This window comes from Lipophrys pholis, assembly GCF_963383615.2.
Source record: "Lipophrys pholis genome assembly, chromosome: 1".
NCBI classification, from domain to species: domain Eukaryota; kingdom Metazoa; phylum Chordata; class Actinopteri; order Blenniiformes; family Blenniidae; genus Lipophrys; species Lipophrys pholis.
The window spans coordinates 11,475,879-11,490,800 of record NC_137635.1 but is presented as its reverse complement, the minus strand read 5'-3'; the positions used below and the strand labels follow the sequence as shown (position 1 = coordinate 11,490,800).

Here is a 14,922-nt window from a genome sequence, read left to right as displayed (position 1 = left end):
AGCGATGACAGACTTTATTCACTTCTGGAGCCTCATTCTCAGGTATGGGGACGATTATTACTGTTGGAAAATCATTAGTAAGTGAATTTTGCATAATATGTCCCCTTTAAAGATTAAATTTAAAAGTTTTTATGGCAGTATTTTACCGGTTCAGCCAACTCAAGATGAACTTGGGCTGTTTGTGGCCCCTGAACTAAAACCATTCCAGCTGGGTCGATCTCAAACCTTTGGTTGGTAACACATTCTGCTTTTTCATTTCTCCTTCAGCTCCTCTCAGGTGAAACCCCGGTGTGGTTGTATCGCTTCGCGATGCAAAGATGCTCCCTCCCCCAGGCACCGAAGTGTTTCGCCTCTTCACCCCGGAGTCACTGGTGGAGATCGAGAGGCTCGCGGAGGAAAGGACGAAGTCAGTAGAAGTAGAGGGCCATGAGGAGGACGAAGTGCTGGTCCCGCATGCTGATCTGGAGGCGGGCAAGAGTTTGCCCCTCATCTTCGGAGACCCTCCACGGGACCGGCTCAACACGCCTCTGGAGGAACTGGACCCCTTCTACAAAGCACAGAAAGTCAGTCGGCGCGCCCTCCGTGTTTATTGAGCTTCAGTCTGCACAACCATGAAATGTGACTGTATTACTTAACATAGATTTCTGTGATTACGACTGCACACTCTATCGCTGTCTCAAAGTATACAATTTCACGTGTGGCATGCATACACTACATTTACATTTTATAGCATTATTTTAGGCTTGCCATTACAAATTCTTTATTGAGATGTTATTTTGGGAGATGTTGTATAATTCTCGAGATGGTCCGTGCCTTTTTTTTCCCCACAGACATTCATTGTGGTCACCAAAGGAAACACGATCTTCAGGTTCAATGCAGAACCGGCTTGTTACATTCTGAGCCCTTTTAATGCGGTTAGAAGAGGAGCCATCAAAATTCTCATACATTCATATCCTTTCACCTGTTGTGAAGTGTCTGTGAATGATTAATTAAAAAGCAGCTGTGCCCATGTTTGTTTCCTTAATCCTGAGTTAAATTATTCAGCATGTTCATCATGCTGACGATTCTATCGAATTGTGTCTTCATGACGATGAGCAACCCACCAGCATGGAGTAAAACTGTAGAGTGAGTCCATCACCACTAATTCTCTGTGATTTGTGCGCTGAAGCGGCTTTCATCACTTGATAATTTCTCCGCAGGTATGTTTTTACTGGTATTTATACCTTTGAGGCGACAGTCAAAGTGCTGGCGAGGGGTTTCTGTATGGGATCTTTTACATTCCTTCGAGATCCGTGGAATTGGCTCGATTTCATGGTGATCAGCATGGCGTAAGTATCCGAGACGACCGCTTTCCAATCAGTTCTCACATAAATTAGGCTTTCCATTAACGACCCCGTGTCCTTCCACAGATACGTTACTGAGTTTGTTGATCTTGGCAATGTGTCAGCCCTCAGGACATTTCGCGTACTTCGAGCCCTCAAAACAATCACTGTGATTCCTGGTACTTCCACATTTATTCACGAGTTGATATCTATAAATGGCTTTTAGAGGTGCTTCACTTAATGGCTTCTGCTTTGCTCTCAGGCTTAAAGACTATTGTCGCCGCTTTGATTCAGTCGGTGAAGAAGATGGTGGACGTCATGATCCTCACCGTCTTCGCCCTGGCGGTTTTCGCACTTGTTGGGCTGCAACTTTTTATGGGCAACCTGCGACAGAAATGTGTCCGATGGCCCATCGAAACGAATGAAACTTTTTTTAACACCACCTCTGCATTCAATGACACATTTTCCATCAACAACACTTTGGGTGTCAATGAAACTGTATATTCCAATAGTACATTTAACTTCATTGAATATATTGAAAACCCAGGTATGTTGAACAAGCGTTTAATTAATGTATTGTCCACAGTGGAGTAGACTTAAATTTGTTTTTATTTTTCATGCTCGCAGACAACCAGTACTATCTGGAAGGCAGCCTAGACGCTCTACTTTGTGGAAACAGCTCTGATGCTGGGTACGTATTGTGCTTTTTGCAGGGACTGCAATGTGATCTTGGCTTTCCTTACAGTTGTTTATATTAATTCATGAAGACACTGCTACCTGATTAGTCATTTTACTCTGATCGTGTCAGGCCTGACTGCTTTTGGACATATTTGTCTTAATCACATCCAGTAGATCAGCAGTGTCAAACACATTTTAGTTCAGGGGCCACTTACATCCCAATTTTGTCCTGAGTGAGCCGGACCAGTAAATTAACAGCATAGTAATCTTTAAATTAAGTTTTTCTTTGTTGTGGTGGAGAGTATACGGGATGAAAATGTTGATATTTTCACATAAAGCTAAATATTACTAATGAAAATTGCTACAATCTCAACATAAATAAAATTTTAATTAAACCTTCTGATGCAAAATACAGTGAAATGTTAGAAAAGCACAAATAAAACCTCCTCTTGCATCATGCATTTTTTTTTTTTTACAAGCTCACCCTGACAGCATGGAGTCTGAGAGTTGTATTTGTCTGCTACTCTTAAGAAATGTGTTAAAAAAATCGATGTATTCTTTGAAATATTTAACATTTGCATGGTGGTTTGGCTGGATTGGAGCATCTTGCAGGCTCTTTTTATGTTTGGCACCCCTGCCTTAGACAATTTATCATGTCTACAAAATTCAAGAACTCCCTTCACACAATGATGTCAAAGAACCACCAAATATTCAAAGTTGAAGTAATCTTGATAGAAGGAGCAGAAAAAACTCTCTCATTCCACATTTTTTGACATTCACAGCCTTCAAATCTGAACGAATCTAGAATTAAAACGGTTAAAGGCTCAAGTACAGTACATATACCACAAGTGCCCTCGACATATCGTATCGCAGGATGCTTTTATATGTTTGATCCAAGCTCAAAATATTGGATAGTCCACCTTTACAGATGTTGGTTGTGTTTTGGAGGTTGGTAAAGCTCATGCAGTTTGCTGACTCCTCTTCCCTGGTGATAGAAAGTGCCCAGAAGGATTCGCCTGCATGAAGGCTGGGAGGAACCCAAACTTTGGCTACACCAGCTTTGACTCGTTTGGTTGGGCTTTCCTCGCCCTCTTCAGACTCATGACCCAGGACTACTGGGAGAACCTTTTCCAACTGGTTGGCAATTGTTTTTTTTTTTTTCTTCCTTTGCAGTTTATGATGACTTGTACCTTCTTCGTGTGTGATTTTATGAGAACTTGTCCTTAGTTCTCGTAGTTTCTTTTTTGCCCCCATCACAGATCCTGCGGGCGGCCGGAAAGACATACATGCTGTTCTTCGTGGTGATTATTTTTCTGGGCTCCTTTTACCTCATCAACCTCATCCTGGCTGTGGTAGCCATGGCCTACGATGAACAGAATCAGGCAACTCAGCGAGAGGCCATCGAGAAAGAGGAGGAGTTTCAGCGGCTTTTAGAGCAACTCAGGAATCAGGAGCAGGTAATGTTGCATCAAAACCTGTGGCAATACTGACGAGAATCACTCAACGCATTCAGTTGATAGCAATGGCTGTTATGTTGTACTTTTCAAAAAGTCAAAAGTCATTACCTCCCTGAACAGGCAGTTTTCACAGCAAAACGTTTTTGTACTTTATAAGTGAATGCAGATATATACGTAATGTTTTATTTTGATGATATTATCAAATTTTACCACTTCCTCCCCCCAACAGGCTCTCGCTCTTGGTAGCCAAGCCACTCTTACCAGTAAGAAGTCAGTCAGCCGCCACACTGCGTCTGAGGTAGCCGATGACGAACGGAACCTCGGACGTGATGAAATCGTCAAAGATTGCAATGGGAGAATAATTCCACGTCTCATGATCAGAGCACCCACCATGGATCAGGTTAGTTAGTGTGCAAACCGATGGAAATGCTTACACATACTGACATTTATACATGTTTGTTATGATAAAGTATTTTGATTTTGCATTCTGAGCTTTTCTTCCGTATATCTTCCAGTCTGCTTTAGATTATGAGTGCAGAAAGAGTTCCTCAAGCTCTGTGCACAGCATGCTTTATCTGGACGAGCCAGGCTTGACTCAGCGAACCACCAGTGTTCTGACTGTGCTCACTACAGCTGCAATGGAAGGTACGGCGACTGATGTCAATAATAACCATATCCATGACTTCAGTATGACAATTGATTCATGACAATTGACAATTGTGTTGATTCAACAACACACACAGCAACATTATGTCTATTTTGGCGAGAGCAGTGCGGTATAGACATCGAGAGGCGTCAAGTGCCTTAACGGAATGACGAAATACACGCGGCTTAGCATTAGCTGCTCTAATGTGAGCAGTGATTGCTTAGATTATCAAGCAGTACAGTAGCATTGTCCCGAGATTGGCACAATTTATACTGATCACATTTTGTGTAGCCAACAATTCTGTTGAACATTCGGTGTCGAGCCCTTTGTGGTGTTAAGCTACAGCTATTTCGGCCCAGCTACATCACCACAACGTGATCTTTTACTGTCATTCACGACTGGACTCTGTAAACTGTAACGCACATAGACAGACCAGCAACCCGGTCATGAGTGGGATTTAACTTGAAGTCTTAGAAGAAGATACCCGATAAAAATCACTTGTAACTTAATGTTATGGTTTCTATTTGTGTAATTTTAACTCCTTTTATACTCTATTTAAAGTGTGATCCCACCTTATTTTGTCCTTCTGCCTGTGTCTAGAGTTGGAAGAGGCTCAGAGGCCATGCCCGCCCGGCTGGTACAAGTTTGCCGACATTTTCCTGAAGTGGAACTGTTGTACACAATGGGTGGTCTGTAAAAAATGGATGTACTTAATCGTGATGGACCCTTTCGTTGACCTGGGTATCACCATCTGCATCGTGCTTAACACCCTCTTCATGGCCATGGAGCACTACCCCATGACTCCAGAGTTTGACCACATGCTCTCAGTGGGGAATCTGGTGAATATGCACCTTATGAGAAGATCTACCGCAGAACTGAAATGTTTCGAGATCTCAAACTTTATCGTGCCATCCCCTGATAAAATGAATCTCCTTTTAGGTGTTCACTGGGATTTTCACAGCTGAAATGGTTTTCAAGCTCGTTGCAATGGATCCCTACTACTACTTTCAAGTTGGTTGGAACATTTTTGACAGCATAATCGTCACTCTCAGTCTGGTGGAGTTGGGACTGGCGAACGTCCAGGGGCTGTCTGTCCTGAGGTCCTTCCGTTTGGTGAGACACTTATTGAATACATTTCTACCCATTTGGACTAGTTACCTCATGTACTTTGATAATACTGATTGTATTTGCTCCTGTCTGCCTTGTGTTGGAGATAGCTTCGTGTTTTCAAACTGGCCAAGTCCTGGCCCACACTCAACATGCTGATCAAGATCATTGGTAACTCGGTGGGAGCGTTGGGAAACCTGACTTTGGTGCTGGCCATCATCGTCTTCATTTTCGCTGTTGTGGGCATGCAGCTCTTTGGCAAAAACTACAAGGACTGCGTGTGCAAGATCTCCTTGGACTGCGAGTTGCCTCGCTGGCACATGAACGACTTCTTCCACTCGTTCCTCATCGTGTTCCGCATCCTGTGCGGCGAGTGGATCGAAACCATGTGGGACTGCATGGAGGTGTCTGGAACAGCCATGTGTCTCATCGTCTTCATGATGGTCATGGTCATTGGAAATCTGGTGGTGAGTGCAACAATTATCTTTCCCTGAGTCCATTTCAGTGGCAGTTATAGCCATATATATATATATAATGACTGAATATATCAGTCATTTTTTAATCATGTTTAGCCAGGCAGCACTGCTTTTGAGTAAAATCCTCCCGGATCCACTGAGCAGTTAAGCTAATGAGCGACATCCGTCGAACTCTGCTGGTCCAAATGTCTCTGCTGATTAAATTGCCGGTATTGCACAAACTCTCTGTTGCTTCTTGATATTTTGGCAGATCACAGCCTGCCGTACGTTTGTCAAAACCGCAGACGTCGCTCATGTTCTTTTTTGCATATTTATGTGCAACGTTGCTGACGTGCCAGAGTATCAGTCCCAATACTGGTATCGGTATCAATCCAAAAACATGCATTTGAGACTAGTACGTGATTGTAAGTTGCCCATGTCAATGTGAATATGTTTCCGTCTCTCTGTTTGACTCTAATAAAGTGTCTTATGGGCCTTTTACCTGCACACCCTTAACTGTAATCACTGTGAAGTTGTAAATCTGTCAAACTGTTTCCTGAAATCTTTCTAAATCTAACAGTTATCTTTTCATAATGCCTGGAGATTTTGTGGCTTGCATGCCTCGCAAGTCTATTGTTAACCTCTCACCAGAGTTATGCCAAGGACATTTTCAGCTAAGGGCGAAAATTCTTTCCACTAGGGGGCATCGCTGCGTCTGAAAAGGTGATCTGGACGGTTTTTGGTGCAACAGAATCATAAATACATTTTTTATAATGACAGCTTTTTGATAGATCTTTCCACACTTTTTTTTAGAAAGGTTGCATGAAGCGGTACCCGAGTTAGTGATGCTTTGGGAAGAATCCAAAGTGTCCGAAGCATGAAAATACTGTCGATGACCTTTTCTTTTGGCCTGGAAGATCAAGGCTACACAGATGATCGCTCTCAGACATGATTTCAGCATCATATTTAATGACGGGTGCCAAAACCATTTCCTCTGAGGTTATTCATAGAAATAAAAAGGAAATGGCTCATTATCAAGCACTTAAGCATTGTACCTGCCGCACCATGCCAAAACGATCAAGCCTCTCTTGTATCTCTCTTTGTCCGCCCTGCTTTTATTCTCACCTTGCGCATGTTTTGCCACAACATGAAGGAAAATTCTCGACGGTTGTTAACGCGTCATCAAAGGAGGTTTCTATTTTAAATCAAATGACTTGAGCCACCAAACAGTGGTTTTGACCTTGAGTATGTGCTAAGATCCGGCTCAAGTAGGCACGCTGCCACTGAGGGAACAAACACAGACAGCTGAGCGAGCAGAGCTCAGGTGGCAAGGGGACCGGCTGGATAGGAAAACTCATCTGACAGCCGATAGAACAGTAATCGCCGTCGGGCTAATCGCTGTGTGACATGAGCTATATAAACGCTATAAAGGTGTGCTCTGAGTTTAATATGCATCGGTTGGATCAGTTTCAGCTCTATGAAACTTTTACAATACAAACAACAGAATTCCCACAATCTCATTTGTATTCTTTGACTTCTCATTTCATTATTTTTCCCGTTTGGTTGGGTGCATACTAGTTACTATTTTTGCTTACTATACCTATTTATTTATGAATTACTTATTCAAAATGTATTTGTTTCAGACATGCCAAAACATGTACAAAATATAGGCACATACAGAAAAGATACACGCACACACACACACACACACACACACATGTATATATATATATACATACACCGATTTAGACATGCATACTTATATACATACACATATAACACATATCTAGGTTAATATGTCTGAAAAGGGGAAGGAAGAAGTAAAACTTGTTTAATCCTACCCCTTATCCAATATTCAATAATAAAGTTTTAATGTCATCCTTATTCTTGATAATAATCAACCATCCATATATAAACAAATACATTTTAAAGAATTAACAGTCCAATAAAATGACAAATCCACTTATGTTTCCATTACTTTATTGTCAGATTTGATTCTTGGCAGCTCATGCCATCAGTCAGCACTCTCAACTGATTTACAGCTCCTGCTCTGTAATGAGAGCGATCATCCCGCCCCTGTGCACGTAACCATGATCTGCCGCTAAACCAGAGAAACAGGCACCGGGAAAATTGGCTAACAGGTTTAAGAATCTAAAGATAGTTACATCTGCAACAGGAGGCAGACAACATCATATTTACTGATGTGCCATCACAGGACAAATTTGATATGTGATGTCTACTTGAGCTCACCCAGACTTTTTTTCTTCAGATCAGCAATGCTCACACACTTGACCAGTTGTCATGGAAACAGGCCTCATCACAGTGGTTATGCTTGAATGAATTCTAGGTTTTAAATTTATGTCTGTATATCGCTCATCCCCAGGTGTTGAACCTCTTCTTGGCCCTGCTGCTCAGCTCGTTCAGCGGAGACAACCTCGCACCAGGAGACGAGGATGGAGAGATGAACAATCTCCAGATCGCCCTCGGAAGAATAACGCGAGGCATCAATTGGCTGAAAGCATTTATCGTTCAAACTCTTCAGCAGTCTCTCGGCAGAAAAGCCATGGAACCCGACGAGGGCCACGTGGACGACGTCGACCTCAAAGCAGAGGAGATTGAAATGAACCATTTGGACGATGGTCAGACTTTGAAACTGGCAGATGGAGGGTCCGGTTGTGAGGCTGAAGGCCGGCACTCTGGATTAATTCTGGACGGAGAGCTTAGTCTCAATGTGCCAATTGCAACGGGAGAGTCAGACTTTGAGAACCCGGATGAGGATGATGACGATGACGATGAAGACGATGCTGATGATACTCATGATGCTAATGACTCTGATGATTTAGATGAGAAAAATAACCCCCAGCCCACAGTAAGGACAATTTTAATACCGATTGATCTGTCCTGCCTGTATATTTACCTGCCACACTTCCTTCTCAGTCATGTCATTTTTTTTTAAGTTCATTCTTTTTGATTATTATAAAAATTGTGATAGATCTCCATGTGTGTAGGCACCTGGTGAATCTGATTGGACAGACCATATAATCAATACTCCAGGGGTGTCAAACATAAGGCCCGTGGGCCAAAACCGGCCTGCAAAAGGCTCCAATCTGGCCAGACCACCAAGCAAATTGTAAAAATGTATTTATTTTTCGAACAAATTTAGTAGTGGACACAAGCTGAGGAACTAGCATTGACTTCACAGCCATGCTGTCAGGGTTAGTTTGTAAAAACACCCATAATGCAACCGCTGTAGGAGACGTTTTTTTGGACCTTTCACTGTATTTTGCACCAGAAACTTTCATTGAAACTGGCTTCATGTTGAGATTGTATTAATTGTTTGGCTTTGCGAAGATATAGACATTTTCATTATCTGCACCACAACAAAGAAACTCTTTAAAGTTTGAATTTAAAGGTTTTTATGTTTTATTACATTGACTATTCGGGATGAATGTGGGCTGTATGTAGCCCCTGAGCTAAAATTACTTTGACACACCTGAATTAACCATTCCCTAAATGAACATCACTTATATTGCACGTTTTAGTGCTTGAAAAGTCTCAACGTGCTTAACAGTTTCTATCATGGCCACTAATGCATGTGCACACCACCAGGATTGAACCTCTCACCTTGTGTTTGGAAGATTGACCCTTTTTTCTGCTATACTCTCTGACCTTTGTGTTTTTACCTACTGCATAGATCCTCAGACGTTTCCCAAGATAATTCTGCATTATATGTGAGATAATCATTGCAATGCTCATAGATTTTCTCTTCGTCTGCTCTTTCAGGATGACTTGGGAGAAGAAAGTTGTATAAATGAAAATACTAAAGTGAGTTACACCATGTACAAAACTGTATAACATGAAATAAAAACATTCTTTTAAGTAGATTTGTTTTTAAACTGTGCTTTATCGGGAAATGTGTCCAGCTGATCGGCGCTTTGAATGACGGAGACTCTTCAGTGTGCAGCACCGTGGACTATCAGCCGCCTGAGCCTGAGCCAGAAGAAGAAGAAGAAGAAGAGCCAGACCCAGTGGAGCCGGAGGCCTGCTTCACCGATGGTACCAACCAACAACCACTATGACGATAATAAATTCAGCTTCTCACAAACAGTTCATTAAGGTGTCTGTGATCCTGAAAGTCTGTGCCATAAAGTATTGACTGGACTTTTCCCTCGTCAGAGTGTGTGCGTCGCTGGCCGTGCCTCACTGTGGACATCACCCAAGACAGAGGGAAGAAATGGTGGAACCTTCGCAAAACATGCTTCAATATCGTGGAGCACGACTGGTTTGAAACTTTTATAATCTTCATGATCCTCCTCAGCAGCGGCGCTCTGGTAAGTCTCGTCGTCACTGTTTGGAAAATGGCGACATTTTATCGTCAGGTTTTCCAAGTATCGACTCTCCCTTTTGGGCAGGCCTTTGAGGACATTTACATAGAAAGACGCCGTACCATCAAAATTATCCTGGAGTATGCGGACAAGATTTTCACCTACATTTTTGTCATCGAGATGCTCCTCAAATGGGTTGCGTACGGCTTCAAGACGTACTTCACCAACGCCTGGTGTTGGCTGGACTTCTTCATTGTAGATGTAAGTTTTGAACTTGTTCCAGCTCTGACCCGCTTCTGGTAAATGTCCAATAAAGTTTGTGGTAACACTTGAATAGGAACTGTTTTGATCCCGCCGTAGGTTTCCCTGGTTAGTTTAGTCGCCAATTGGATGGGCTATTCTGACCTCGGGCCGATCAAATCCCTCAGAACCCTCAGAGCGCTGAGGCCTCTTCGAGCTCTGTCCAGATTTGAAGGGATGAGGGTAAGCTCACGTTTCGTCGAGAAACTCGGTCCGTTACGTCTCCACGGTGGCATTTGAGTAGTTTGCATGGCAAACAGCTACGACAAGATGCATAACCCGTGATGTTAAATGCATTTCGTTACTAATTTCATTGGCTCTCCTCTGCCAAGTGTGTTGAATGCATGCTTCCGTCATGGCTGACTGGCTGAGGTAAGTATCGTAGAGTCCGTTTGAAATGAATGACAAAGCATTGCTCTGATTTCTAACACCAAAATTTGATTTATTTATTTTTTTCTATGCAATTGTAATAAAGTCCTCTCTTATGGGCAGGTGGTGGTGAATGCTCTTGTTGGAGCGATTCCCTCCATCTTCAATGTGCTGCTGGTGTGTCTGATTTTCTGGCTCATCTTCAGTATCATGGGAGTTAATTTGTTTGCCGGGAAGTTCTATCACTGCATCAACACCACCACGGAGGAGCGTTTCCTCCTCTCGGAGGTCAACAACTACAGCGACTGCATGGCCATCAAAGAGGCCACTCAGGAGGCCCGCTGGGCCAACGTCAAAGTCAACTACGACAACGTCGGGTCCGGATACTTGTCCCTGCTTCAAGTGGTGAGGAGTACTGCTTTAAACATTTTCTATGTCATAAAGAAACTGTTGACATTTAAAGAAATGCTTTCCTATGATTTCAGGCAACTTTTAAAGGTTGGATGGATATCATGTATGCTGCTGTCGACTCAAGAGAGGTTTTTATAGTCTTGTTTTTTTTAATACCAAAGGAACAGACCACATCGTGTCCTTCACTGAGGATTCACTGCACAATCATTTGCTATTCAACACAAGTATATACTGAATTTTTACTATGCTATCTTTGTCTTTTTCATTCAGGTTGGAGAGCAACCTTCCTATGAGATCAACCTCTACATGTACATCTACTTTGTTATCTTCATTATATTTGGGTCTTTCTTCACACTCAATCTTTTCATCGGTGTCATCATCGACAATTTCAACCAACAGAAGAAAAAGATGAGTATCACCTTTGTGTATCTGCTTTACTTTATCTTGAAGCTCATTGAGTTTGTCGTCATTTAAATGCCTATATTGATCACCGTATCGTTTTTGTGTCTGCACTTTGGAGACAAAGACATCTTCATGACTGAGGAGCAAAAAAAATATTACGAAGCCATGAAGAAACTCGGCTCCAAGAAGCCCCAAAAGCCAATCCCACGCCCAACGGTTTGTCAACAATTTACAGCACCATGAGAATTAGTGTAAATATATGAGCTATATGGACTAAACTGTCTCAGAAACGGCCTCAAAGCTCGTCGTCTACATTGAGAAGTATGTAAAGCTGAAGTAATGACACACCAGTTGTGCACGTTTGGCATGGCGATGTCATCGGTGACCTATGCACTGACCTTTTCTGCACACTGCTGGTGTGAACAGGCCAAATGACCCTCCCGGATTTGTATTTCTGTTCCTCGCTCCTCTTGTTAACCCCCTCTCTCCTGTGTCTGCTTGACCTGCAGAACCTAATCCAGGGCATGGTGTTTGACTTCATCAGCCAGCAATTCTTTGACATCTTCATCATGGTGCTCATCTGTCTCAATATGGTGACCATGATGGTGGAGACGGACAACCAAAGTGCCGAGAAGGAGGATTTCCTCTTCAAGGTCAACGTGGCTTTTATTGTTGTCTTCACTGGAGAGTGTACGCTGAAGCTTTTTGCCCTGCGGCAGTATTTCTTCACCAACGGATGGAATATTTTTGATTTTGTTGTGGTCATCTTGTCAATAGCTGGTGAGTACAGAAGCTGTTGTGTGAAACACTACAAAAAAAAATTATACAATATTAATATTTATATCCTACATATATCTGACAATGAATTAAATAAAATTATAATTAACAGAATAATAATAATAATACAAAGAAATTAAATTAATTAAAGTGAAATATTTAATGCCGAAAATGTGCCGAATTCCTTTTGAATATGAATATGATGCAAGCAACATAATGGGAAAAGACTTTACAAAGCTGAGCAATGCTTTCTCACCCCTAACTCACTCAGAAAATGGACTGCCTTGTTCACACTTAATTTGTTAGCCCAATGTTGTCCTTTGAGGGTGTGTTATTTGAGGATAACATTTAATTTCATGACATGAAAGAAGCTGGGGGATCATTTGGTAAGATCAAGTTTCCAGAGCACAGCTTATAACCAATAATGAATGGCTGTGATTTTTTCAGACTTTTGAAAAGTGACCTCAGCACTGTTCATCCCTCCATTCATACTAACTCAACTCTCACAATGCAAAAATACAGAAAAGCAGCTAAATAAAAAAAGTGTTTTGAAACGTTTTCACGTCATTATCTTGGATTTATTCGCTTTTATTTACATTCGCCAAAGATCATGTTACTGCACGGTTCGTCTTCTCTTCTCATTTCAGGCACAATGCTCTCAGACCTGATTGAGAAGTACTTTGTTTCACCAACACTCTTCAGAGTGATCAGACTGGCCCGGATAGGAAGAATTCTCCGTCTCATCAAAGGAGCGAAAGGCATCCGGACGCTTCTCTTTGCCCTCATGATGTCGCTTCCCGCCTTGTTCAACATTGGCCTCCTCTTGTTTCTCGTCATGTTCATCTTCTCCATATTCGGCATGTCAAACTTTGCCTACGTCAAAAAGGAGGCTGGAATCGACGACATGTTTAATTTTGAGACATTTGGCGGGAGCATCATCTGCTTGTTTGAGATCACGACGTCGGCAGGCTGGGACGGCCTGCTACTGCCGATGCTGAACCGGGACCCACCAGACTGTGACCCAAACTTTGAGAACCCGGGAACCGACGTGAAGGGGAACTGTGGCAACCCCGGCATGAGCATGATGTTTTTCTGCAGCTACATCATCATCACTTTCTTGGTGGTGGTCAACATGTACATTGCCATCATCTTGGAGAACTTCAACGTGGCGCAGGAGGAGAGCGGTGACGCTCTCTGTGAGGAAGACTTTGAGATGTTCAACGAGACTTGGGAGAAATTTGACTTGGAGGGAACTCAGTTTATCGAGTACGGTCGGCTCTCAGATTTTTGTGACGCCTTGCAGGAGCCGCTGAAGGTCGCCAAACCCAACCGCTTTCACCTGATAGAAATGGATCTGCCCTTGGTCATTGGAGACAGGATACACTGCCTGGATGTGTTGTTGGCCGTCACACAGATGGTATTGGGAGACACGGTGGAGATGGCAGCGATGCGGGAGAGCATTCAGGCGAAATTCATCCTGAGCAATCCCACCTCGGACTCGTTTGCGCCGATCACGACGACGGTACGCCACAAAGAGGAGCAGAACGCTGCTGTGGTCCTCCAGAAGGCTTACCGTGTCCGTCTTCTGAAGCGCTGCATACGTCACGCTGCCTTTCTGCACCGCTCCAAAAGGCAGGGAAAGAATGGAGATCCGCCAGAAAAAGAGGGGCTGCTTGCACGAAGGTTGGGAGTGCTCTTCGGAAGTAACGCCGACCTGGCAGAGGAAATGGAGAGGGCAGATTTAGAAGTGCTAGCAAGCCGGCAACTTCTGAATCCAGAGACACCGGCACAGGACAGAGACAGGGAGACGGGTTACAGTTCAGAAACCCCGGAGCCAAATATCATTGTTGTACCTGTGGAAATCACGAATGAGGTTCTACTACATTCTGCCCCTGTTCAGCCTCTTTTCTCCATACCAGCAAACCTGAGAGAGTCCATCGTATGACAAGAGAATTACTTCTTAATTCTTAATTTTAAACTATTGGCTACAGCTTGAGCAGAGGCTATACAGTGCTAATGGATTTGTAGACATTTTTATTTCTTTTTTATCACTTAATCTGAAAAACAATTTCCCTTTTATTTCAAATAATAAAACTGCATGTATTTTTCTTGTTTATTTTTTCCCCCCAATCAGCATATGGGCATCAGGAACATTAAGGAGACACAACTGTTGATGACTACAATTTCTCCAAATTTTAAGTTATGAGTCAATATGATTATTTTTACTGTCAAACAGCAGGGGGCAGTGGAGGGCCAGAGGTGACTGAAAGGTCAGGGTTCGAATCCCTCTGAGGCTTTTCATCAGGAAGGCCATGTGGCATATGACTTGGGCACAAGTCAAATATGTGCATCACTAGTCACTCTAGCGACCCCAGAAACAATCATCGTCTTTATTGTGGGAAAATACAAACCAAATTTCTCATGACATTATGAAACAGAGCAGGATTTGTGAGTATTGGTCTGTCCACATCCTGCACTTTTCATGTCCACTTAAAGCTTCTACAGCAAATACTTGATCCTTATCTCTTGATGTGAGATGATTTGTGAAATGCAAATCCAATAGTAAAAAAAATTAATGAATTGAATGTGACGTGACAGAACCTACAACAGGGGTGTCAAAGACATTTTAGTTCAGGGTCCGCATTCAGACAAAGTTTTTAATTGTTGTGGTGC

The 14,922-nt window shown here is 42.7% G+C and overlaps 1 protein-coding gene across 1 annotated transcript; it reads left to right on the top strand.

Moving 5' to 3' along the window:
- The first annotated feature begins 287 nt into the window (after nt 1-287).
- scn4aa (sodium channel, voltage-gated, type IV, alpha, a) lies at nt 288-14,271 on the top strand. The gene is made up of 26 exons (XM_080470251.1): nt 288-563; nt 831-966; nt 1,032-1,125; nt 1,200-1,328; nt 1,410-1,501; nt 1,585-1,869; nt 1,950-2,013; nt 2,996-3,137; nt 3,260-3,457; nt 3,687-3,857; nt 3,973-4,102; nt 4,704-4,942; nt 5,043-5,216; nt 5,321-5,677; nt 8,049-8,534; nt 9,449-9,490; nt 9,589-9,721; nt 9,842-9,996; nt 10,078-10,251; nt 10,351-10,473; nt 10,783-11,064; nt 11,145-11,198; nt 11,341-11,482; nt 11,591-11,688; nt 11,982-12,252; nt 12,897-14,271. Exons 1-26 carry the CDS (start codon nt 318-320, stop codon nt 14,192-14,194), a joined length of 5,715 nt encoding a protein of 1,904 aa, XP_080326377.1. The 5' UTR covers nt 288-317; the 3' UTR covers nt 14,195-14,271.
- The last annotated feature ends 651 nt before the right edge of the window (nt 14,272-14,922 follow it).

Excerpts from the sequence above, each read along its gene's own strand:
- scn4aa (XM_080470251.1), top strand. The coding sequence starts at position 318 with ATGCTCCCTCCCCCAGGCACCGAAGTGTTTCGCCTCTTCACCCCGGAG. Across the intron at positions 1,126-1,199 it reads GCATGGAGTAAAACTGTAGA|GTATGTTTTTACTGGTATTT; the intron begins GTGAGTCCATCA and ends ATTTCTCCGCAG. Across the intron at positions 1,502-1,584 it reads AACAATCACTGTGATTCCTG|GCTTAAAGACTATTGTCGCC; the intron begins GTACTTCCACAT and ends CTTTGCTCTCAG.